General features: G+C 37.6%; 1 protein-coding gene across 1 annotated transcript in view; it reads left to right on the forward strand.

Moving 5' to 3' along the window:
• NKAIN3 (sodium/potassium transporting ATPase interacting 3) overlaps positions 1-27,998 on the forward strand; it is a 313,028-nt gene that overhangs the window by 34,855 nt on the left and 250,175 nt on the right. The window contains 2 exon segments of the mRNA XM_065895129.1: positions 12,843-12,980; positions 21,506-21,586. Coding sequence (XP_065751201.1) covers positions 12,843-12,980; positions 21,506-21,586 — 219 coding nt within the window.

Here is a 27,998-nt window from a genome sequence, read left to right on the forward strand (position 1 = left end):
TATCAAACCATTTCCCTTATTTCCTCCAACTCAAGTAAATGCCCATTTTATTTATTCAACCTATCATGATTTAAAGCAAGATTTCCCACCAAATATTTTCACTGCAAGTTCTCTCTCTCAAACCAGTCTCTTCTTTTTCTGAAGAAAAGAGAATCTTTTTTGACAAATATTTATTGTACAGATACATTATGCAAAACACTGCTATACTCTTTGTATGTATGCTATCTGATACAAATACAAGCTGACCCAGGCCCTGGATCATTAACATATTATATCTTATGCCGCAGACTGTTTTGCCTTCTAATATTTACATGACGAGAAAGAGCGTGCAGTATTTTTTTCCACTTAACAAAGGCTGATTCATGAGTTTCTAAAAATGCATAATTTAATAATGAAAAATGAAATTTTAATCACTATTATCGAAGAGGATTTCTTCTTTCATTTGTTCCAATGTTTAGCATTAAACAATAATACTGCTTGATGGAGAACTAGATAAGTACAAGTTCCCACTTTGCCTCAAAATATAGAGATGACCTATGCCATCAGTTTCGTAATAAAGCACGTCAGTGGGATTTTGTTTCCTTGAAGTAAGACTTTTCTAAATTCCATGAGAGGAACATGTAATAGAGGCAATATATTACTTGAGATCGGAAACATCTTTGGAAGATGTATTTCTGGCGGAATGGTAGAATAATTTCCCTGAACATCACTACTGTTAAAAGCAACTGGAAATGTCAAATTTAAAAGATGTTTTAGTTGCATCAGTGAGTTAACAAGACACTAAATTCTTCTAAACTTGAGCTTTATTTTCAAAGCTCAAAGAATGGGGAAGAAGAGACAAATCCCAAAGGACTGCCCAAGCTGGGAGTCTAATAGAAGACCCTGCTTATAAAGCTGGAACCCCACACATCTACAGCTTCAAAGTGAAGGTGAGAGGTAGACCCAGACTCATCCCCTAAAGACAAGCAGAACTGTCTTCCTCCAACCTTGCTACTAGGTGGAAAAAAGTTAAAATGTCTCCTCAGTATTCACAAAAATAGATTAGTCCTCACACAGATTTGTCAGCTAAATTCACATCACTTGAGAAATCCAGAGAATATATAAGTAAAGGATTTAAGTTAAAGTGGTGGCAGGCTATTAGTGTCTCCAGGCACCTGGCAAATACAAATGAAAATCCAAAAGGAAATAAAATTCCTTTTGGAGGTTATCTGCCTTCAAAATAAATCACAAATTTTCTAAAAGATAAAGTTCCAAGGACCTAAATTCACAACCAACAATTCAGAATATCCAAAGAACCAAGGGACCATACCCATAAAGCAATGAATAATCAAATAGCTGAATCAAACTCACAAAGATATCAGTCAGGCACAGAACATGATATAAGCATGAATTAATATGCTCAAAGAAATGAAAGAGAGGTTTTAGGTAAGGAAAGAGCACAATGACTAAGCATATTTGAAAAAATCAAATAGAATTAACAGAAAAAAATATACATATATAAAATATTAATTTTTAAAAACTCAGTGAGTGGGTTTACCAGATTTGAAAGAGTGGAGAAAAATAATGAATGGGAAAATATTTTGTGAGGACATTATACAGAATACAATTCAGAAAAACAAGAGTTAGAAAATATAGAAGATTAAGAGACAGGAAGATGGAATGAGAAGCTCTACGTGCCTGAATGGAGTTCTGGAAGGGAAAAAAGAGAGGCAGAATAAAACAAGTGTAACTATTTGAAGACAATTTTAGCTGAAAAATTTCCAGAACTGATGAAAAGCATCAATCATTAGATTCCGGAAGACCAAAATTTACCAAGAAAGATAAATTAAAAACATTCACACAAAGATACATTATAGTCAATCGTCAAAACTTCAAGAACAGGGCTTCCCTGGTGGCGTGGTGGTTACGAATCCACCTGCCAATGCAGGGGACACGGGTTCGAGCCCTGGTCTGGGAAGATCCCACATGCTGCACGGAGCAACTAAGCCCGTGCACCACAAATACTGAGCCTGCACTCTAGAGCCCTCAAGCCACGACTACTTAGCCCACGTGCCACTATTGAAGCCCATACACCTAGAGCCCGTGTTCCACAACAAGAGAAGCCACCACAATGAGAAGCCTGCACACCACAACGAAGAGTACCCCCCCGCTTGCCCCAACTAGAGAAAACCCGTGTGCATCAACGAAGACCCAATGCAGCCAAAAATAAATAAAATAAAATAATTTTTTAAAAATACCTATTAAAAACACTTCAAGAACATAGAGAGGTTTTTAAATCTATTGGAGGGATAGGAAGAAGACATTGCCTTCAGAGGAAACATAATGAAACAAGACCCCACTTCTTACTAGCACCATTGGGATCCAGCACATTTTTTATTATGCAGAAAGTAAAATATATTTAATGAGAAATGTTTTTAAGTGTTTGAGTAAAATAAAGATACTTTCAAGTCAAGACAAATGGAAAGAGTTTGCCACCAGGAGACCCTCAATTTAACAAATTTAAAAGTATACTCCTCAGGAAAAAGAAGTTTTTCCAGAGAGAAGGTCTGAGAAACAAGAAGAAAGGATGAGCAAGAAGCGGTTATATATGTGGGTAAATCAGATACAAACATTGACTGAATAAAACAATAACAATAACAATGTCAAGATAGAAAACTCTATGTAAAAAATACCTATTTGGGGAATTATAGTGTTCTAAGATTGTATTGTTTGAGAAAAAGGGTAAGATGATGATTAACTTTAGACACTGATAACTTATGTATATATGCTAACAAGTCTAGGGTGATTATTTAAATAAAAGTAATAAAGCCTTGAAACTAATATACTTGAAACTAATAAGGGGATAAAATGGAATGGGAAAAAACTGATAATTTCAAAAGAAGGGATGAAAGTAGAAATAAAATCTTAGAAATGGCAAGAAAAAGAAATACAAAGCAAGGATAATAGAAACAAATACCCATATATCTTTAATCATAATAAACATAATTGGACAATAAAAGACAAAGATTCTCAGGCTGAATTGAAAATGATAAGCTGAGTCATTTGCTTATGTCATTTTTTTAATGTGAGTTTCTTATAGATGGCATACAGATAGGTCATGTTTTTTAATCCACTCTTCCCATTTCTATCTTTTAATTGGTGTATTTAGACCATTTACATTTAATGTGATTCATGATATATTAAGGATTAAAATCTAACATTTTATTTTGTATTTTCTGTTCACACTTTTTTCATTTTCTTATTTTCTTTTCCCGCCTTCCTGTAGATTATTTGAACATTTTTTAGAATTCCATTAGATTTATCTATAGTGTCAAATAATTTTAACGTCTCTCTCCTCTTGGTAATGACTCCTATTGCTTGTCTTTTTTCATTCGGTTTGAGATCTTCCTGGTTCTTGGCCTGGCATGATAAATATGTTCTTCTGTATCATTAATAGCACTGCCATATGAAACAGTAATTATACTTATTGCACATAAAATTACAGGAAAAAGCATTATCCTTATAAAGAAATTTACAAATGTGGATCTTCACTAGAAGCAAGGGAATGAGTGTGTCTGAGATAAAAGCTCAGGAAGTTGGCGGTGTATCTCTCTTCGATCAGTGTAGCTCAAAAAATTAACACTCATTCAACCCCTGTCACTAGAAGAGGGACCAGAAGATAGATGATATGACAGGTTCTAATTCATGTAGTTGGTTTATACACTTATAATCTAAAAAAGCTGGAAACCAAGAGGCTAATCAAGCTTCCTGGTCCTTTGAGAAACATTTTAATGTCCAAAAAGTATAAGCATGGTTGAAAAGTGATTAATTCAGTTTGTCCCCTGAGACTCTGAAGATCAGACACCCATATCAAGTTGATGAAGACTGTGTCACCAAAGTAGATCATAGCTGTTGGTTACTGATAACTGTGAAGAAGAAAATAAAATGCAAGTTTAACACCAGAAACACCTCAATCATTGTCTAAGGTTTTCACTAGCTCTGCAATTAGAGACATGCTCCACGGTCAGTGGTTTGCTGCATTGTCAACATCTTTCCCAGGGTCTGGACAGCAACAGGACACTCAAGCAGCTGCTACATAGTGAACTGAGGGTAGAAAGAGAAAGACAAAGAGAACCATCAAAAGAAAAATAGACAGTTGAAATTCACCTACTTTAACACCATGAACTGATTATTACTTAAAGGTCTATTGTACATTCTAATTTTTCAAGTGAGAATGTCTTCTTTATAGCATAAATACTTTGGCATGTTCAGATTTTTTCCGTATTAGTTTCCAAAGAAGAAACATTTAATTTCCTTCCCAAATGAAAAATCTAGTTCTTGCTGAAAATGTATACTTTAAAGGAATTCTTTAGAGAAAGAATTTTGCAGGTGGTCTCTACTACAAATAAAAATGTGAAAAGGCCCTTAGAGAAACTTTCGTCCCATAACCTTCTCTCTGTATTCTCATGCTGGGTTGCCATTTAAGTAGAACCTCCATGGGAGTCTTAAATGCCACAGCAGGCGTGTTCCTGCCAGCTGTTTGTATAGGTCACCCAGCCGAGGGCTTCAACTTTAGTGTTCTTGGATCCGTTATGGCTCCACTGGAGGGTTGAAATTTAATCTTCAAAAACTGTTCTGTAACAAACTGGCACTTTGGGCTTTTGCTGAAATAGTTGCCTTCTTCCTGGCTTGAGCTATTCATGAACTGGAACTGCATTTTTTAAGGTCAGCTTCTGCTTGGCAAAGTCGGAGGAGTTTGGCTGTAGGAGAATTTCTGGCAGGGGAAGGATACTTAGAAGCTGAATCAAATGATATAATCACCCCATTTAGAGATCAAGGGACATCTTCAAACAAATACTAACAGAGTATTCCCTTCTGCCTAATTTTTGTGAAATTCTTACCCAGAGCATTACTGACTTAGTATGAAAAAAGGAAGCAGAGTGCTATCCCCCAGTTTCTTTATGGCATGGTTCGTCTTATGTCTCCTATCAGTGTCTGCAGGGCTAGCAAACAAGTATGAAAACCCCTCTCTTGACAAGAACCTGTTGGTAAAATGTAAGAATCTTTTTTCAGACTGTGTGCTGCCAAAGGAAATATTTTGAAAGTTTACTTAATTTTAAGAGCCTCATTTCCCTTAATTAAACCACAGCTTGAAACTTTGTGTATTTAGTTAAGCTCGCTGGGTTGATATGAGAACAGTAGTTATTAAAATAATCCCTAACAGTGAGTAACCCAAAAGTTATTGTTAGTGGGCTTTAAGTTTCCTTCTAGGACGCTTTTTGCCAGTCCTTACCTATTATTTCAGTTATCCTGATTGTATTTGGTTTAACCTAAATTGAAAAGCACTTGACCTTTCGTGCACACATCCACAGACGGAGAGGAGAGGGCTTCCATACCTGAAAAGAAATCAATGATGATATTCTAATGATTGGATCAAAAGCATTTTAAAACTTTTTTGTTTGCCTCTTTAGTCTTTCCACATTGAATTCATTAATGATTACTTTAATAATGTATATGTAAGATCTCACTTCCTAAAATGATCTGGTATCATGTGATTTTTTGCAATGCCTGCCCCTCAAAGCAGACTCTGGGCTCTAGAGAGACCAAAAACTACAAATTCTCTTTCAATTAATTCTTCTTGAAAAAGTCAGAGTATCCTGAACTTGGTTATTATCAGAGAGTGGCTTGAGAATAAAAACTTCTATATAAGTGCTGAGTATTGCTGTTGATCATTAAGTATCACTAGACGTAGCCCAAGGGATTATTAACACAAAAGCGACTTTATCTAGGCACGAATGAGGACTTATTCATTATCTTTTTATTTCAAATAAGGTATTACTAGGATATATGATATATGCCCTAGTATATATACTGAGAATATTAATCTTTTTTTCCATTATGCCTTGTTGACAGAGCTTTATATAGATACGTCTGTGGAGTTAGAGCTCTATTTATTTACATCAAAATTCTAATACCTGTATCACAATTTTTGAATTATAATGTTACTTCAGTGAATTTTTCTGGAAAGAAATCTTCCTATGGATGCAGGAAGCTTTGAGAGAAGTTCTGGTGACTGTGGTAATGGAGTTGGACATAGCAGGAGCTGGAATCACACTATCTCAGATATGGTTTTCTGGGTCTCAGAGAGGGTTAGGGAAAGCTCTGGGCTCTTCCTCGACAGGTCAGGGCCTGGCTGAGATGTGTACACACCTCCACCACACATCAGGGTCCCATCCCTGAGAAAGGTAGCATTGAGAGGGCCGGAAATAACAACTGTGTGGTAGGCAGAATATTGGCCCCCAAAGATGTCCACATGCTAATCACTGGATCCTATGAGTACATCTCCTTACATAGCAAAGGGGAATTAAGGTCACAGATGGGATTAAGTATTCAGCTGTGGGTAAAATGGAGAGATTTTTCTGAATTATCCAGGAAAACCCAACGTAATCAATCACAAGAGTCTTTATAAGTGGAAAAGCGAGGTAGACAAGAAGGCACTAGAGGGATGGCAGCGTGAGGACTTGACCCATCGTTGCTGGCTTTGAAGATGAAGGAAGAGGCCCAAGGAATGTGGGCAGCTTCTAGCAGAAAGTCAAGGGAAAGAAATAGCCCTTGGAGACGTCAGACGGACGGTAGCCCTGCTTCCCAGGACCTTGCTTTTAGCGCAACAAAACCCATTTTTGTTTCGGCTTCTGAACTACAGAAGGTAGTATACTTCTATAAGTTTGAGTAATTTGTCAGGTCATTCAAAGAGCAGCAGTAAACGAATACACAGCTGTTAGCACTTATTGATCACCATCAAAAGTGCTTGACGTGCGTATCCTAATATTCCACTGTAAGATGACTATTATCTACCTTTGATGAAGAAACTGAAGCTTGCCTGAGATAGCACAGAAACTAAGTTTCTGGAAAACGCAACTTGCCTCTTCTGACAGACGGAGAGAGGGATTGCTCCACTTAGAAATTCAGGGGTAGGAGGAAGGAAGACTAAATCATGAAACAGCGCACTATGTTTCCTATATTATTTCTATCTCTTGCGATGGAGCTTATTTCAGAATTAACCTCATTAAACGGTGTGCATTTTATTGCATGATTTCAGGGTAGTATGGTAGAAATAATATAGGATCAGGACATAAAGACGCTAGTCTGATCTCTGATGCTAATTAGATGATTGTTCTGAGCTTCTTCATATAAAGATAATAATAGTTATCTTGTTTTTTTAGCATCAAATTAGATTAATAAATATGGAAAAATGTAAGTGTTAAATAATGTCCCATTCATAGTATTACTATTCTCTTGGGCTTTAGAGCACTTTTTAAAATTCGGTAGCTTATTCTCTGACATACTAAGAAGTTGGTGAAATAGTTGTCATTCTACCAGTTGATAGGACTCGATGCATGAAATACACTAAAGAACTTTCCCGAGTGAATCTGTAGTTCTTAAATGCCCTTCACATGCCTCTTTCAGCTCATCAGCCTCCATAAATCTGTCCATGTTCAGTGCAATATCTGTTCCCTTTTAAACAGGAAACTTTCCTTGATATGGTACCCACAGCTCCTTATTTCTTCAAAAAATAGCATCACAACATGTGACTGTTTTCTGATTTCCAAAAATTGTTTACATGACCAAGTAGCTTCTATCCTCATGATTGAGCTGTAAGGGTAGGAAATGCCCATTCAATTTCCTTGAAATACAGGGACTCAGAATATATAGACAGAATTCAAGAAGCCTTTTCAGATGTTCTGGAGACAATTGCTGAGTAAAGCTAATTCAAGGAACAAACTTCAACAATCACACTTGGCATCAAGGAAAATACTCCTCCAAACCCTGTGGTTCCACCTTCCCCAGCTACATATGCACTCGTGGTCATTCAGGCCACTGGGGAGGGTCTGCTAGACTTGATTAGTTAGACTTTATTCATTTCACTAAATGACTGGTTATTGGTTTCACTGGAATAATAGACTTTGCCTTCTAACACTGCTACCAAAAATAGTACAAAACCATGCAGAAACTGTGAAGCCCTTAACACAATTGCTATCTTTACTGGATAAACCAAATCATGAACAGGCCATATCTAGAATTCCTGGATCCATCGAAGTCTGTGAACACCCTAAGGCTTGGTTATCTCTGTCTATAGACAAGGGGTCTATAGACAAGAGAAACTTCTCTAAAATAGCACCTGCTTTAATGTAGTGGTAGGTCTTCAAGTTATTAGGACTTTTCGTGGCACATCTCTATGAGTAGGCTCCTGATACAAATGCTACTGATCCTTCTGTTTATTTTTTCAGAGCCATGAAAACATATTCACAAATTATGGCTTAAAATACAAGATCGTAATTTGGCCTAGGCCAGGTCTGTGAACACAGAAGTTTGGCATCATCAACCGCAAGCTTGAAAAGTCCACTGGGATTGAGGAGCTATGAGACTCTAGAGCAAATGAAGCAAGGATGATGGTGGCAGAGCTGAGGGCTACACGGACTTTCCAGGCATAAAGAAACCTCCTCTAATACCCAAAAGTTATTTGAAATGACCTGGGATGTATCAATTTAGCCAGTAGGAATGTTAGAGCTTTTAAATTCCCTCTTTAAGGAAAGATTCAGTCCTTCATGGTTGTGAAATACTTACCTCATGAATTCCTAGAGTACAGGTTATATAGAAGAGAGTATCAGTCACACAGTATGCTTTAATTCCACAGTCTTTTAGGAAACCATGGTTTGATCAAATACTTTCCTACGATTCCACTAACGTGAGTAACCCTGTTTTGATCTTTTTTAATTGTGTCCGATTCTAGTGAGCAGAGAAAAGTCCCAGGGGAATGGAAGGAAAAGGCAGGTCACGGTGAAGTTCAACCTCCAAGAGTACTCACTTCTTAGGAATGAACATTCTTACCCAGCTTTTGTTCGGACAGAAGCATATTGTGTAGATCCAACCTAAGTAGATGACCGGGAAAATGTTTGGTCACCTAGGGCTTTTATAGCTCTTTAATTAAGTGTAAATTTTCACCATTTGTAATCATTATGAGCTTTTAGGCAAAACACCGTGTGAAGTAGTAAACATAATATATGGATTGATAAGAAAGTTACTGCATTTTAAAGGTGCCCCTGTTTGTCTCTATCTATGTTGCTTGGGCATACTAAGGAAATAGGGACACTTTTTGAGCTCTTGGGAGTATGTGTGGTTAATACAGGATGTAGTTAATGATTCATATATTTATAGGAAATATTTTCACCTTGGAGCCTGATAAAAGGAAATGCCTGACCCTCCAGGAAGAATTTGAGAACACTCCCCCTTTTCCTTGCCATACTCACGAATTTATATAGAACATTCAGTCTCTCCCAAGTTCTGTTAGATATACTTTATATGGTCAGATTATACTTACATTTTGTTCCATAATCATAATGAAGACTTCCAAGCTTTCTACAATTGGATTCTGAAAGTTACAAGCCAATAAGCAACATTCCCATTGCAATGAGTGTGGGATAATTTTCATGCAGCCCTGGTATGATCTAGGGTTACATTTCTGTCCTTAACAGTTCCAGTGTTGCCAGCCCCATGCCACTCAGGGAGAATGTTTCAATGGCCTCTTCATATTTACGTTCAAAGTCATGCCCAATTCTAATTTTGTTAGTATTTTTTTTGTTAGTATTTTTGAACCATACTTTCCTTGCATCAATGATTTGGTCTCCTCCCTTCCTCCCTTCCTTCTTCCCTCCCTCCCTTCCATCCTCCCTCCCTCCCTCCCTCCCTTCCTTCCTCCCTCCCTCCCTTCCTTCCTTCCTCCCTCCCTCCTTCCCTCCCTTCCTCCCTCCCTCCCTTCCTTCCTTCCTTCCTCCCTCCCTCCTTCCCTCCCTTCCTCCCTCCCTCCCTCCCTCCCTCCCTCCCTTCCTTCCTTCCTTCCTTCCTCCCTTCCTCCCTCCCTCCCTCCCTCCCTCCCTTCCTTCCTTCCTTCCTTCCTCCCTTCCTCCCTTCCTCCCTCCCTCCCTCCCTCCCTCCCTCCCTTCCTCCCTCCCTCCCTCCCTCCCTCCCTCCCTCACTTCCTTCCTTCCTCCCTCCCTCCCTTCCTTCCTTCCTTCCCTCCCTTCCTTCCTTCCTTCCTCCCTTCTTCTCCCTTCTACTCTTCCTTTTTACTAAGATTCTGGTTGCCTTCGTTTTTTAACTTGTTAGGAAAAGATACATATTCTTTTCCATCATGTTCTTATAACTCCCAGAGTCTTAACCTACTTGACCTTTTACTTAGAAATGATCCTATTGTTCTTTAGGCCACTGCTTCCTGTTCTGTTTTAAACTGGTGACAGGTTAATTTTGCTTTCTCTGAGTGTCTCCTTGCCTTTTTGTTTTCTTGAACTCTCTCCCTTTATTTAAACCTCAAGTTCTCCCAATGTCTCCCTCATTCTCTGCTTTGCTATGGCGTCTCCGCAGAGCCCTCCGTCCTCTGCTTTCATCTGGACCAGATGTTTCCTTTTGATGCTGCATCATACATTTGATCACTCCGCCTTTCACTGCTCTCCTGAATTAGAAGCACTGTTTTCTAGGTGCCATATTCAGTGGTGTAGAGATAAATATTTTACCATAGGCTCTCATAACAAATAAACAAGAGCTTGGTTTTTTTTAGCATTTCCTGATGTCCATGTTGTAAATATAATGGCCAATGTCAAGTTCCCAAAACTTGAAGTCACTGACTGTGGAGTTGGAAAGAGATGTACCTGATCCATGCTCCCCGGCTAGCTACAGCAGCTTGAGCACATCACTGATGAGACCATTTTGACAGAGATGTTTTTAAAATATATTCATACTTTTTTTTGAGTTAACAAAGCAACCTGGATATTATTTAATGTCATTCTGTGGCTCTAGGTCATCATTATTAATATCAAGCTCTAAGGCAAAAAGTGGTATCGCTAATGATGACATTGAGAGAGAATATATTTGCCTCTAAACTAAATGACTGAATAGCTGAAAGTGGAAATTAGATAAAGTAATTAATACCAAATGCAATGGTAATTTGTTTACTTTTGAAGGGCCTTTTGTCATTGTTAGCTGACTTTTTAAAATACAGTACTCAAATCTAGCTTTCATGGTTTGTATAGTTGTTTTAGCTGCCTCTTGCCTGACCCTTGATATGGTCTCTTCCGCATTTGTTTATTGTTTGTTTATGGCCTTTTATTTGTGCTTTTATTTCAAGTCACTATAAATCCATTTTAAGTTATCAGAAAATGAATATCAATAAGTAGAGAGACGGGGTGTGTCCAATAAAAACTGCAGATTTTCTAATCAGTGGTGTTAATTCGGCTTCCCTGTCATTGTGTGTGTTTTCTTTAATATCATAAAGGAGAATGCTATCCATGTATCTTCTGACAGAAAAGAAAATGGGGTTTCCTCTCTTTGAAACGTTCACTTTAAAGGTTTTTGTGATGCATGACAGCTTTAAAATAGGGTTGCTTTTCAGGATGAATTGCCCACAGCTGCTCTTCAGGACTTTTTTGGTTTTTTCTGAGCACATCCATCCTGTTGGACATAAAAAACTGCATATGTACATCACTGATGGGCCAATAAATAAAATGCTGCGTTTTTAGGGAAAGGTTCCTGGGAACTAATTAGAGTCACGAGCAGAGAGAAGCAGGGGTTGAAAACACTGTGCTGCTTCTTACCTTGCTCTGATTATTTTGTGTTTTAGCCATTTCTGTGCATCTTCCACTTTGTGAGTGCAGGGAATGGTGACAAATCACTTGATGATCAGGAAATACCCATGAAATGAATGTGGTTCGGAGTGGGTGTCTTTAGGTATTTGCTCGTTTCTCTTCTCCTCCACAACTTACTGAAGGTGAATCTAAACCAAGGTAAATTCAGCTTACTGGAGAGAGGACATTTCTTTATGTCCAAGGAAATTAAAGCTATTCAGACATACACCTGCCACATAACTAGAAAAATACCTAGGGTACCATTTTCATTTCAAATCTGCAGTTTCTTTTGCTGGCAGTATGGTTAATCGTGGGATCATTTTCTTAGAAATACTAGTTTATCAAAGTAAATGTAGAAAAATGCTTGAAATGTGTAAGATCTGTGTCCAAATACAGCAGGCAGAATTATAAAATTTTTAGATATAAAATGCAATAAATATCATTTGTACATGGTAATGACATCGTTGGCATTCACTGGACTGTATAAAATTCATTTAATATATTATCTCAATAAAATATGGTTCAAAGGAACTATGTAACTCTAGTTTTAGATTAAGACTACAGTAAATAAGTAAGCTCATTTTGAAGAAGGAGTTATTATCATTAATGTAAGTAAGTAAGTAAACCCAGAGTAAATAAATAAGCTTCATTTTGAAAAAGTGGTTAGTCATTATAATCAATGACAATCTAAAGAAAGGAAAAAAAAAGAACAGAAGATTTGATAATTCATGTTTCACACAGGAAGGCCCAGATGGGTAGCTTTTGTTATTGTTTTCGGTTTTTTCCAAAATAATAATAGTCCTAGCATTGCAAGCCTGGAGGTACTGTTCTGAGTACGTTATACTAAGCCAATAATTTACTAAAAATAATGATAAGTTAATATGATAAAATATGGTATCATAAAATGTTGCCTGGATTTGCTACTATAGAAAATGATTTCAGGAGTATATCTCTAGCTCTCCAAGTCTATGAACACTTGAAGTCATAATACTCAAAGTTATCTTAGTATGTTTTCTGAGAGAAGTTGCGTAAAGCAGTACATGAAATGGGCACCACAGTCTTAGTGATGCTGGTGTCTGTGACTGCGATTCAAATTGACTGCAGCCTTCTCCAGCTGTGAAACCAAGATTAAAATGGTCTGCTGGTGCTTGGGTTAGATGCTCATGGACTCTCTCTGCTTTGTTGCAGCTCTCAGCATTAGAGAGGCAGATCTTTGACTTCCTCGGCTTCCAGTGGGCGCCCATCCTTGGAAATTTTCTACATATAATAGTCGTCATATTGGGTCTGTTTGGAACCATTCAGTACAGACCTCGCTATATCGTGGTGGTAAGTCTTATTGTTACCAAGTCTTTTCATATAAACACTGCAAAACTGTTAGGAGAAGAAGGAAATAAATCATTTAAGTTGTTCCCTTTGATGTAACGTGGCTTGGCCCTTCTGGCCTTCCTTACTGAATTCTGTTGAGAGATGATTACCTGGGAGAAAGAAGACTCAGTGAACGTTTACAATGAAAGCAAAGCAACGTGACTGTAAGCGTGAGATGCACAGTGAGACTCACAGTGTAATTGAAATCAAGTTTCACAAGGAAATTTAAGATGTGGTTTGGATGGAGTAGGACTGGTTGTGGTCTTGATGTTAGATGAGATATAAATGTACATTAACTATCATGTCAATGGCATATGTCCCTAACCCTAAAAAGCAACCGACCTAGCCATAACTGTTTACTAACTGATAGCAATAATACAATTTAATTTTAATGGACATAAGACATTACAAATGCATGTGCATTTATTTAGTACTCACCCTTTAAGGTATTGCATACTGTATATTACTGAACATTTCTCCACTTTGGTAAGATAAATTTGAAACATAAATCCATTCTCCAAACTATGACATACATGGTCAACACACCCTCCATTGTAGGGAAATTTAATAAGGGATATTCTGTGCTCCGCAACTGACTGGAAGTTATTTCCAGTAATAGATTTCTTTAGTGTAAAAAGAGGGGAATATTTTGGGCTACATGTATAAGAAGGTTGTCAGAAATACCAAGCATGTATAAGGAATTGTAATGAGGGGTAACATACTCTAAAATGCTCATTGAGCCTGAATAAATATACCATGTTCAGCAGAATTAGTAAATATTTTCTTGTAATGCGATGATTGCCTCACTAGAAGAAAACTATAGACTTAAAAATATGCCATCTTTGCATTTTGGTTTAATCCAGTCACACCTATGAAAAAGAAAAAAGTTATAAGTTTTTCTATAAGTGCCTCAATTCTCTGTTTGCATCTCAAAATTGGCTTTTGGGTATCTTTCATCATATCACACAGAGGTGAAGGTAACCAGCCCACAGCACAGACTCTGCCCTCAAAATTGCCGCTCCAGGCACACTGGAACATTTCTGTCACTTAGCTGACTGCAGGGGCTAAACAATCCCTGCTTTACTCTTCTTCCCTGAAAGGTAGCCTCTGCTAAGCCACTGTGTGATCTACTAAAAAGGTGTTTCACAGACATGGACTTGCAGCTCAAGAGACTTTAATATGCATAATAGCAAACTGTTATTGGATCCTATGTTCTAGTTCGTTGCTTTGAACACAGAGCACTTTGACTTAGTACAGGCTTGTCATTGTGTGATGTTCTCTTCTGCTGAAGCGCGAAATTCCAGGTGACTGTGAAGCCAGTGGCCTCTATGGGATGAAGCTGTCTGTACACGTTAGTGACGTATCTAGTCCTAGTGCTTCTACCCTCGCCACATGAGCTCTACACACGCTTCACGCAGCTCCTGCCTTGGTCGAGGCTTTGCAGTCTCTTTCCTGCGCGTGGACTCCCTGCTTGCCTTCTGCTTCCTCCCTGTTAACGTGTCCCTTGTACTTTTTCTAAATCGCTGGCTTAAAACCCTTCACTAACTCGTAGCAGGATAAAGTCTAAGAGTATTCTGGGCTGCCCCACCTGACGAAACTGGTCTCACAATCCCTACTTCCTTCCTTCCTTTCTCCCCCTCCTTCTTCCCCGATATCTGTTTTTTCTTAACTTTCTTCCTTGCGTTTTTCTTTTACATATTCGTTCCTATTTATTGGGTTTCTACACTGTGTGTGGCATTGTGTTCAGTGCGGGGAACAAGGTGAGCAAATACACACAGACGTGTTTTCTGTCCTCCTGGGTACTTACCTTACAGTCTAGGGAGGGCAAGTGGGTTTTATCAGATAATCATCCACATAAACGTTAAATTGCAACTGTCACAAGTGTTAAAAAGGAGCACGTTGTGCCAGTAGATGTATCATGGAGGGATCCCTCTGAGCCTGCAGTAGATGTATACTGGTGGGATCCCTCTGAGCCTGCAGTAGATGTGTACTGGAGGGATCCCTCTGAGCCTGCAGGTGTGACTGTGGAGCTGAGATCTGCAGTGTGAGTGTGAGTTCACCAGGGTAGAGGGGACCGAAGCGGGTTCTGGGCAGGAAGCACCACAGGGCACACAGTAGGATGTCGATATCAGTAGGTCCCATTCCCTCGTTAGGCATTCACTGAGGACCTACATGCGAACATGCAATGTCATAGGTGCTCAATAAATACCTATTGTTTTCCCCATCTAGTTCCCTGCCGGTTCCTAGCGTCCTCTTGCCATAGGACTGGGGTCACTTCTTTGTCTGGTATCTTTTCCTCACTTCCTTCTTTCGCTTCTCCCTCCTGCATGCTGAAGGAGGAAGATTTAGGTCTTTCAGAATCTTCAAAGAAAAATGTCTGTAAGACAAACAATCTACGTTTTTGCTCATCTTGATTTTCTCTTGGTGTGTACGCCAGCCGAATCCCTATTGTTTTATTTACTCTCTCATCCAAGACCCTCTCCCGGGAAGGGGAGAGAAAGGAAACAATGAATTGTCAGGAAAGCTGTCCATGCCAACATGTCATTTGGTTTAATCTTCACAAATGTCCTATGGGTATGTATTAGCATCCCTAATTTTACAGATGAGGCAAGAGTTAAGGAGAGGTTAAGTGACGTATCCAAGGAAGCCAGAGGAAGTGGCAGAAACGGGTGCTGTTGTTAGGTTTCTGGAGTTGCGTTATCACGATCTGTGCTCTGCTTCCACTATCACATTCCAGATGATGTGCTGCCACTGTCAATACAAGATTTGACACTGGAAACGATCCTGCCTTACCTCCTCAGCTGATCATAGAATGTTGATACCTCTGTGGGATTCCAGATGAACTCTTATTCTAACATGGGTGTAAAGTATCTATTTGGGAGAAATGCTGAAGAATCGTTAGTCAATGCGTATGGGAAATCTGTTCACAGAGGGCGCCTTTAATGGGAAGATTATCAAGGGTGCCTCGTTATGGGGAAAGTGGCTACTGCACAGTATCTTTACCACGCCACGAGTAGCTCATCCCTGAGCTGTTTTCATGAATACTTTGGTTCGAAGCCACAATTCGTGGTCTCCAGGCCACCAATTAATTAATTCCAATTAATTCTGGTATGAAAAAGCCTGGAAGTGAATATGGCCTATGTCACACTAATCAAGGGATGCCTCCAAGGCACCCACTTCTCAACGGCACTGAGCGGAGACCTGGGTCCAAAATCCATACTAACTTCTCGCTGAGCGGGAAAGAGATTTCTGACTGTAGGAGATTTTTCTCTCGAACTTGGCCTCCATTATTGGCTGAAACAGTCACCAGCAGTGCCAATTAAATAGAATCCATTTCAAGCTAGCAGACATTTTGGAGCACCAAGACACAGAGGGTAGGGTCCTGCCATTTCTTAAAACAAACAGGGTTTATCACGGCTGAATTTAAAGAATTGATCACCCTTATGAAAATGGTTAAGGTAAAGGGACACGTAGAGCAAGCTCTCCAGTGTCTACAGGCAAATTTCAGACTCCTTAGGGTGGAAATCAGAGCTTACAAAAACTGCTCGTTACTTATCTCTCTCGCATCCCCTGCCTTCCCACCTCGTGCCAGACGTGCTGACTGATTCGTGTTTTCCAAAGACCACGTGCTGTTTCTTGCCTCCTTGGTTTATATACACTGCACCTGCTCTCTGGAACACCCTATTCTCCTTACCCATTTGGAAAAATCTTAATAATTCTTCAACTGAATCGTCACCTTTAAGAGCCTTCTCTGGCCATCCCCCCTCCAGGCTAAGTGCCTCCTCCTCTCTGCACCCATAGTTCCTGGTGACACTATTCTATCTCTCTACACGGTTGCCGTCCTTGCTTCCAGGCCCGTCTCATCTCATTCAACAGTGTCCTCCTGTATATGTATACATATAGCTGATTCACTTTGCTGTACAGTCGAAACTAACACAGCATTGTAAAGCAGCTATACTCCAATAAAAATTTACAAAAAAACAGTGTCCTCCTGGCAGGCCGACGGTGCCTGTCCATGGCTGTATTCTAAGTTATCCTGATGTGCATGGGCCTTTAGAGATGCTTAATACTTGATTAAACAAATAGTAAATTAATTAAAGGTCATTGGATGAAATTATTTTACTGGATGGACTAGACGGTGATTTCTTATCTCAGGACATAGCAACAATAGTTCTGCAAAAGAAGCTGGCCTTACTGCCTCGCTTCTTTCAATCTGAACACCAGGATTTATAAGATAAAGTAGTATGTGCTGCTCTGCCTGCACCTACCATTAGCTGACTTATTCCTTGACTTATTTTTTTTCTAATAAATATAACATCGTGGGCCCCTGACACTGTCTTGAGGAGGTCCCATTGCAAAGACTGTTAGAAAAATTCACCCGAATCACAAAATGAAAGAGAGATAATTCCCCTTTGGTTACCATCACTGCTGAGAAGGTACAATTTACTACTTCTACATTTATTTTTAGAACATAAAACCAACTTCGTCATATGGTACTCTTTCACTGATTCAAATTTATTTTAGCTAAGGTACAAGGTGGGATATATATATTAGGGATGCCAAGTGTAATCATAGCATTTGAATGCACTTTTGTGTTTCCTTGGCTGTAGACAAAATGAAGCAGAGTGTGGGCTAAGTCATATTTAACAGTCATAAAAAGTACCGTTCTGGAATCAGCTGTTTACTCCTGTCTGCTTTGCTCCTATGTCAAATATTTTAAAATCTTACTTACGAATTCTAGAAAGAGATTCTGCTCTACAATTATTTAAATCTTTATCATTTCATGGATAATAATTTAATCAAGCGGTTTTACATTAATTTAAATGCAGAAATATTAGCTAACTTGACAGTTTTTGAATAAAGATTAACATTGGAATTAAAAGTAACTGAAAGCTTCCTTTAAAAATTAAAAAAAGAAAGCCAAGTAAGTATGCTAGGCCCATACGTTAGCTATTTGGACTTTTATACAAATGTCCACATCCAAAGAACTGCAACTTGCTTTCATTTGAATTGTTATAGAGGGAAATATCTCTACTATGTCATCATAAATCTCCCTCCAGAGTTACTGCTCAACATGGCAGTTAAGAGTGTTAGGTTTCCATTCAGCGGTCTCAGATTTATTTCCCCCTGGACATGAATACTAAACTCCAGAAACTATTAGAACAATGGGTGAGCAAGGAAACTACTTTTTTTTTGAGTGAATCTAACATATTGAGTATAATATTGTATCTGATTGATACACATGTGAATGAATGAGTGGCCTTCCTGGTAATTGGAAAACAAACAAGCTCAGGAAGTAAAAATAATTTATGTTATGGACTAATTGCTCTATGAGAAAGAAATAGGCTGGGAGACTGCTAAAGTTCATTTCAATTAAAAAATGCTGAAATACCTTCATAAAACTATGCAATATCCAGGAAGCCACAGAGAACACATAGATGTTTTTCCATCTTTATGGGCATTGTCTAATTAAATTAGGATTTAAAATATGTGTACTGAACATAAGCAAAGTAGGATAGATAAATAGGTTGATAGATTAGACTTAGATAAATAGATGATGGGTAAATAGATGGATAGATAATTATACAGAGTGATTTCTTTTTTTTTTTACTTTGAGAAGTTAAGTCTTCTATACTTAAAGTGTATCTATGTGGCTGTCTGAGCTTGTAGGCATACTCCATGATAACCAAAAGGTATTTGTTAAAAATGTAGTTTATCTCTTTATTCTAGTTTCAGTTGCATTATAAATAAATTAACCCACATCAAAAAGAAGAGAGGGAGGATAGCCAGTGTCTTATACCATATGTGGTTCTAATACTTTCTGCTTAGGAAAAATTCCTTTGGATGTGTTATTCGTGTTGCTAAAATCCTTTCCTCTTACCTCTGCGTGCAGACTTGAGTCTCAGGTGCACATTGAGGTATATGGTTTCCATCTCACGACAATCCAAAATTCAACTGTACGAGTATTCTTTGTTCTCAACAAACCAGTGTATTAGAATAAAGAAAATTACAATATTGCTTTTTAAAAAACTACGTATTTATATAACACAGGACACGTTAATAGCAAAATACAGAAGAAATCATTTCAAAAACATAACCAGTTATAGAATATATGTGAATGAATTTTTGGAAAACTGGTAATCTGATGAATTGGTTATTTGATAAATTATAGAATTGGGGGAAGTGTTAACTTGCAAATTAATCTGTAGTCCTTTTCCTAAGATCTTTTACAATGAAGACTGTCGTGTAATGCCCAAGCACCCCGGCTCTGGAGTCAAATTGCCCGAGCGCCTATCCCAACTCTGACACTAACTGGGTGATCAGATGACTTCCTCTCTACCTTGGTATTAATGTGATGGCTAGATGACTTAATCTGTGGAAGGTGCTATCGCAGTACCAGGAACACAGAAAGCAGCGGAGTAACTCTTGTTAGGAATTTCGGAGCTGACGGTTGGAATCTACTCAGCCTGATCATTGTATCTTTGAGTGTTTGAAAGTGTCATCAATAGTACAACTTGTGAGGGATCAGAATACACTTCAATCACTAAGCTTGTGCTATGATTTTAAGTAGAAGTTTTTATTATGTATTTTTTATAACTATGAGTTGATTTACTTTTCTAAAAGAATACTTACGGGTTTAGGCTTGCAGTCCGAATCATTAAGAATCACGTGGTTTTACAGTTAATTCAGTTCATTTTCTTGCTTTAGTCTTGCTTTATTTTATGTCCTTCCCTTAACCTTTATCACTGGCTTTTTCCTCCTGAATTAGTGGTCTGCATTACTCTGTCACTCAAATATACCCATAATTATATTTATTTAGAATGAAAAATATCAGATACTAGATGCCATCTGATTAGCAGCATCTTTAAAATGTGTTGTGACTTTATCAGTTTGCAAAAAGTAAACATTGAGAACGTAGATTAGCTATTTTCAATATTCATGGGGATATTTTGTGGTTCAGAAAAATGCATTTCAGTGCATTTGGTGCATTTTTAAGGAAACATCTAAACCCACTCACACTAGAAGGCTTTGCCAGCAGAAGGTATCAGGTCAACAATGTCGGCAACGACCAAAAGCCTAAATATATATTTTAACCTATGTTAACTTTTTAACATATTTTCCAACTCCTCTAAATTTCCAGTGATTTTGGAGCCTTAACTCATTATTATAAATGTATTATTCTTTTTTTTAATGTATTATTCTTTTAAAAAATCATAAATGACAAAGATACAAAATGTAAATTGAATTTTAGAAAAAGTTTAAAAGCTTCTGATAAGGTTTGTAATAAGATCATGGCTATTTTATACAGTGTCTAAAATTCATAAGTCTGTTATTTGGCAGAGCATAGAAGAAGCTAATAAATTATTTCAATATTTGTCTTAATTTAACAATAGCTAAAAAGTTATTTCAACATTTATCTTAATTTAACAATAGAAAGCAATAATTTAATTAGTATGCCTGTTTAAGAAGTTACGAATTCATAGATTTTTGCAGTACAATAAAATGAATGAGCAAACCATTGTATTTGATCTACTCATTGTGTTGCCATGGTAAGTTCCATCCTGAGTCATCCAAGCCGTCCTATATGTCAGTTTTCCAGACCTCAGTGTCTTTGTCTGACTAAGAAAGTGACTGGATGAATAGAGCCCTAAGACCTCTCTGTTGATGAGTCTTAATCTAAGGCTACCTTAATTCAGTCTGACTAATACTCTTGAGGAAGGCATTTCCTAATACATAATACATTAATAAAACCAATTAATCAATAAGGCTGGCATGTTTAGAGTTTTTTGGTTGTGATTGGAAGGTATTTTCCCATTATGGAAATATGTTGCTTATTTGCTCACTCTTAATCCTACTTATTAATAAGTAGGATTTACTTATTAATCCTACCATAATTAGAACTTGTGTGCTTTTAAAAAATTATTTTACATAATCACATTATATTCTATCATTATAGTAGGGACATACACTCCACTCAATAAAATAGTCCAGCAGTTGAAAGGTTGTTAATTTTACTCCATACATCCATTTTCAAACATGATCCTCATTCAGGGATATGGAAGTGAAGGGTTGTGACTAGCATTCCTAAACCTTTGATGATTTATTATTGTAACTAAAAGAGAGCTAGCTAGATAGCTAGCTAGATAGCCCCCAGAAAATTTGCATAATTGTGTCCCTTGGAAAAGCTGGTAGTCAGAAAACAAATCAAATCAGAGCTTGGATTTAACTTGCAACTGCAAGCCAGCAAAGCACTGTAAAAATAAATCTAGTTTTATTGGCATCTACTTAAAGCAGTAGAAACTATTGGATTTTTAATTTCTAGAGATCTTAGGGGACCGCATAAGGAGCATTCTTTTCTGAGCGTGCCCTGTTTCTTCCCAGAAGACACACTTATTGACATTTTTATTATCGATTTATTTAGTATGCATGCCTTTCATCTCCACATTTTTCTTCTCTTTCTTCCCCCCCCCACCCTTTCTTTCCAGTATACAGTATGGACTGCCCTCTGGGTCACCTGGAATGTTTTCATTATCTGCTTCTATTTGGAAGTAGGTGGGCTCTCTAAGGTAAGTCCATCATGCTTTTAAAGTACACTTTTAAAAAGAATAAATAATCTAAGTAACATTACAAATGGAATACTAATATATATATGTATACAGTAATCTAAGCAACATTACAAATGGGATACTAATCAAAAAAGAGTTTGGATACCATTAGAAAGAATAACCTTGGGAACATGTTAATACAATGAAACTCTGAAACAATGGCCTTATGATTTAGTTTGCTAAGCTGTCGTGGAACTCAGCTATCAGTGTATCCTCATGTCCAGTTTAAAAAGGCCTAATGTCCCAGTGACCACAGCCCCATGTGTTAAGTGAAAAATGGCTTTGAACATTCTTGTGTTTGAAATGGGAAAAGGGATTGACTAAGATGTAAACGTAACAAATATGAATAGCAAATTGCTATCTTTGCTTGAATATTAATTCCGGAAAAATAAAGTTTGTCAGAGAAGGAAATCCTCATTATAGTAAATGGAGCATACGTTTACTGACAGCTACATACGTCAGTGCAGTGATTCCTATTGTGAAATCCTGATCAGAAAAGAATTGTCTTGATGCAACATGATAGAAATATTATTTCTGTCTGTCTAGAACTCATGTCAGCAAAGCACATAATTTTCATTATGACTCTTGCAGAGTCTTTTGATTACCATCCAAATGGAAGAGCATCTTGGGTTAAGTTTCTAGTTAAGTTTCTAGTTATGTTTCTTAAGCATTTTTCTTATAAACCAGCACAGTTCCCACTTGAAATCGTAGAGAAGAAACCTAACAGTATAATTACAAAAAGAATAAGAAAGCTGTAATCTATCTTTTAGATTTCTTGTTATCAACTATATTTGTGCAAACATTCTATTGTTGTATGATAGTCTCAAATTTTCTTTAAGTAGCATTTGTGGTTTAGATCTCAGAAAATTTGCCTTGACCAACACAGAGGCTTTTAGAATTGTTAGGCTCCACTGAAGTCCATACGCTAACAAAGAATTTTTGATTTAGCCAAGCAGCAAATATCTCTGAAGCGTTTTCTCCAGAACCTCCAGAGGTGGTTACTCTTTGTTCTACACTCTAATAACTTTATAATTAGAACTTGTCATCATTTTCTCACATTGGCAAATGTATTCAGGAACCAGAAATGACATTTCTGAGTTACATACAAATGCACCAACATCTACCTTTACCTCTACCTAATTTCTAAGACAGAAGAAAGTACTTAAATCAGTGCCCAGTTATCATCTGTAACATGCAGATTATAAAGTAATTTTAAAATGCAATTTTATGAATAAAATAATTATGGATAATAAGTTAAGCATAGCATTTTTCAACCCATAGCATTTTCTAACTCGTGATTTGATTGGTCATTTTAAGTCATACTTTTATTTCACTGCGTGGAAATCATCTTTTATCTCTTTCTCTTTTAATTGGTTTGGAATAAATTAGACCAGAGGAAATTTGTTCCATGGAATTACATCACAGTGTGTTGAAAGAGGACTGAATTTCAAATCATAAGTCTTGGATTCAAATCTTGTCTTTAGTGCTTATAAACTATGGACGCTTAGGCAAAGTACTGAACCCCGAAAGTCTCTGTGAAATATAAAAACAGGACCAGCTTCACCAATAAATATAGTAATCAGGGTTTGTTTGGTTACCAAATACGGTAACTCAGGTAAGCTGCAAAATAATCCTGTGATGTGATTTTTTTTTTTAATTTTTAAAAACTATAATAATGGTAGCATTGATTTTTTTCCCCAAAGGCTGATTTCCCTCCATGGCTCAAGGTAACCTTTGTGAACTGTTTCTTGTAACTGCTTTTCTAATATCAATGTGCATGTCAAGGATTTTTTTTTTCCTCATTTCTTTGGGTTCAAGGTTAAAAAAAAATGGGTATAGTGGTCCCAGTTACTCATTTTATTACCCGTTCAAATGCCATTAAGCAGTCAACCAACTATTCTAGATCATAAATAGGATAGATGACTCCAAAAGGAGCATCCTAAAGAGATGCTGTTGGCCTCTATTTACTGTTTCAAAGGCTGGTAACCTCTCGCTGGCTAGCCACAGGGAAGCCTCAATCCCAGCCTGTAGGGAATCTATTCTGAAAACTAGAGCAGAGTTAAGGACCCGTGATAAACCCAAGCACCTCTGCCATTTTTTCCAGGTTGTACCCCATTTCATAAGATATTCCTTGTCCGCGTGTGCTAGTTTATATACTAACTTTCTAGAGCCCTCTATCTCCTGCTAGTTCATGAAGGCATTTCTTGGAATTACCCACTTGGATAGATTAATAGAAGCCTCCCTCTACTTTGATTTTTGCCCAAAAGGTCCATTCTAAAACGGTGAATCTTTCTAAAAAGACCGGATTCAGATTAATTTCCACAACATCTCTATGGATTCGGGTGTTATTCCAATGACAGGCACTACTGAGCCATTCTCGTTAACTAATAGTGTACTCGCCTGGCCGTGAGCAATCATACGTCTGGCCTATTATGGGGACTCTTGATCACACCCTTCAGATTTTTCCCTTTGCTGTTATCTGCCCATCAGCTTGGCATCATACTTTTGTCACTGTGGTCTTGAAGGTCCTGATTCTCCCCAGACCTTCCAGAACTTGAAGGAAATGGGAATGTGTGCATGTATGGTGAGGTTGAGGATGACTGTGGGTAGGTGACCAAAAGTGCCTGCACTTTCATAATCTACTGGAGCCTCAGTTTCCTTTTCTGCAAAGTGAGGAAGACCACAGCACTAGTTTTATCGGATTGTTGAAAGAATTAAGATGATTCATACAAAGAACTTAGAAAGGATCTTGGCATATTGTGAGGTTTCAGTAAAAAGTGGTTTTTATAATTGCCAATCCACATCATCATCTTTACTGAGAAATTAACAGACATCAGGATCCTCATTCTGCAAACCTGTGGGACATATATTTATTACTATGCAAGAGCTGTAAAAGGGAAGAAAAATGTGGGACTGAGTGACTTGTTTAAAAAGTATGTAACAGTCCCTTGTGATAGGACCTCAGATCTGCATATTAACTTCACAGCTGTAACACGATTAATTAAACTCTTTCCTTCAACATGGAAATAGCGTTTTTGAAATGCTTCTGCAGCTAGATTCTCCTGCTGTCCCTCCCGCCCCCCTTGGAAGGACTTTATGCATCTTTGGAGGCGCTAAGACTGTTTTTCATGCTGTACTTTAAGATCACCAAGGGAAGTTATTGCTGCTTCTTTGGAAGTCCCAAGACTTGAAATCATTTTTTTCTTCCTAGGAAGCCATTCAAAATGTAAATATGAAAACCCAACTCATTTGCTACATTTAAAGCTACTGAAAGACAAGTTATGTTGAGAACTCAAGTTGTACTTGTTTCTAATCGCCCCAAAATTAAGCTGATGACTTATGGCATCTTTTTGATTACTCCAAATTGTAGAAACTTTACGCTAATATTTCTTCTAATTGACTTTTCCTGAGAGATGTATGGAACTTACACATTACTGATCCTAGAGAATTTTCAGTGTGTCACATTTTCCTAGAATTCTGACTGTGTATAACTGTGTATGAGCGTAATTTAGACATAACAAATGAATGTATAGGAATTCTCTGTAGACTTATATTAATCATGAGCTTTGATCAGGGGTTTTCTAAAACTTAGGCAGGAAGCCTGGGGGGGAAATGGACTAGCCCTTCCTGATTTCTCCTCTGTACTGGCGTCCACGTTGCCTTTGCACAAAAGGAAAACTACCTATATTTGTTTCTCTATATCGTGTCTTAATGACTGCACTTTTTTCATAGTACCTGATTTGTGGGTATTTTGATTCTTAAAGAAATTTAATTGATACAGCCACTATGGAGAACAGTATGGAGGTTCCTTAAAAAACTAAAAATAGAACTACCATACGACCCAGCAATCCCACTCCTGGGCATATACCCTGAGAAAACCATAATTCAAAAAGACACATGCACCCCAATGTTCACTGCAGCACTATTTACAATAGCCAGGGCATGGAAGCAACCTAAGTGCCCATCGCCAGATGAATGGATAAAGAAGATGTGGCACATATATACAATGGAATATTACTCAGCCATAAAAGAAACAAAATTGAGTTATTTGTAGTGAGGTGGATGGACCTAGGCTCTGTCATACAGAGTGAAGTAAGTCAGAAAGAGAAAAACAAATACTGTATGCTAACACATATATATGGAATCTAAAAAAAAAAAAAAAAAAGGTTCTGATGAACCTAGGGGCAGGACAGGAATAAAGTTGCAGATGTAGGGAAAGGACTTGAGGACATGGGGAGGGGGAAGGGTAAGCTGGGATGAAGTGAGAGAGTCACATGGACATATACACACTACCAAATGTAAAATAGATAGCTAGTGGGAAGCAGCTGCATAGCACAGGGAGGTCAGCTCAATGCTTTGTGACCACCTAGAGGGGTGGGATAGGGAGGTTGGGAGGGAGACGCAAGAGGGAGGGAATATGGAGATATATGTATACTGATTCACTTTGTTGTGTAGCAGAAATTAACAGCATTGTAAAGCAACTATACTCCAATAAAGATGTGAAAAAAAAAAAAGAAATTTAAGCCATTTCCCCAAATGGCAATAATAGCACTTTCTTATCCTCTTTTGACTTAAATCATCACCATTCACTCGCAAAGGTTCTCTCCTCCTGTGAGACTCTTCAGTTGAATATTTCACCTGAGCAGTCTGGCAGGGTCAATGAGATCATTCTTCTTTTTCAAGGCTCACTCTTATTATCTAGCCTGAGTTGTTCCTCTGTACTTACTAGGAAAAATCTCTTTCTTGATCACGATTCATTTTCCTTCAAGGTTGGATTCTTCCACTAACTTTGGCTTTGGGCAGGCACTTTCAAGTAGGAAATGTTTAGGCAATTCAGAGTTCCGTGTAGAAGTTATTGCGTAGGAAACAGAACTCCCAATCCCCTTCAGCTGCTTACAATCCATCCATTATTCGTCATAAACATTCTAAATATTTTTATGTTTCAAAGAATTCTTCTTCTGTGGGCAGTTTCAAACTAAATAAGTGATACATAGTGTATTTCTTTCTTTACGTAAATACAACTTGCTGAATCTAGCAATGAGTGTTACATTTGCATTTATCCTTTCCTTTTGATGATTTTTTCCTCAGACATTTTTCAGAAAGAACCTTGAAATATGATGTTTATGGAGGGCTGAAGCTAGGATACAAAATGTCTGTATTTGAGAATAATGTATCAGCAAATGATAGAGGAGTAGCATCCAATAAACGCAGCAAAACTATGCCTACTTTCGAAACTACAAGAATGACATCCTTTTTACTGTATCATGAGTAATAGCATATCTGTATCAATGAGAATCTTTGGAAAAATGCTTAAACTTTCAGTTCACTGGAATAACAAAATATTTTATGTTCTGAACTAATATATTAGTATATATTTATCCTGCTATCCTGAAAGAATGTTTTTGTCTGTAATATTGACTGGGGGAATGGGAGATTGGAGGTGATGGTGGACATCTATCCAGTTATTAAAGATTTATAAAGGAAGAACCATCACAATCTGCTTCTGGGCATTGAAGCGAAATGAGACCCAAAAGCTTGCAAATGTTTATTGTTTCCTACACAGTCCTTTACCTAAGTGATGCAATTATGTTCTTTTATTCAAAAAAAAAAAGTAGCAAAGCTGTGTAAATATAGTTATGCATTCCTTATTCCAAAGGACTTAAACTATACTTTTTCCCTTGGCCTTGGTCTAAGGGAACATAACTTCTGAAAATAGCATCTTCAGTGTTCTTTGTATGGTAAGATAATTGTTTTTCCCGTAGCTTCTTTTCCACAGTAAAGAAAATTATAAGCACATTTAAACTCAGTATTATATTTTCATAGATTTCATCAAATACAAACATTTTGAAAACCTTTGCTAAAAAAATCCAATTTGCTGCTACGTTATAGTCCAATGACATACAGAAACCACAATGAACTAAGTAATTGCTGCGGCCTGGGTGGTGTTTGGAGTTTTTAATCACAAGTTTGTGTGATAATCTTATGTCCTTCTGTAGAGGTTCAAATAGTTTTTTCAAAAGAGCAGATGGATGTATTATTCGATCAACAGTAACTCTATTTATTGCTGCAGAATGAGAGTCATTGAACAAAGCCAATGCAAATGTAATTGAATAAATAAATATATATATATATATAATTGAATAACTGGGTTATTGTCTCAACTCAGTGGATTATATTCATGAAATGGTTTTATTTCTTTGAATAAGCTGTCTCCGAACTATTTCATCTCCAACCCTATTCCCATTCATTATTACACTGGGTAACAGATTCTGTGCACAAGTTTGGTCATTAAAAATTAGTCTCCTGGGCTTCCCTGGTGGCGCAGTGGTTGAGAGTCCGCCCGCCGATGCAGGGGACACGGGTTTGTGCCCCG

This window comes from Phocoena phocoena, chromosome 17 (assembly GCF_963924675.1).
Source record: "Phocoena phocoena chromosome 17, mPhoPho1.1, whole genome shotgun sequence".
Lineage (NCBI taxonomy): Eukaryota > Metazoa > Chordata > Mammalia > Artiodactyla > Phocoenidae > Phocoena > Phocoena phocoena.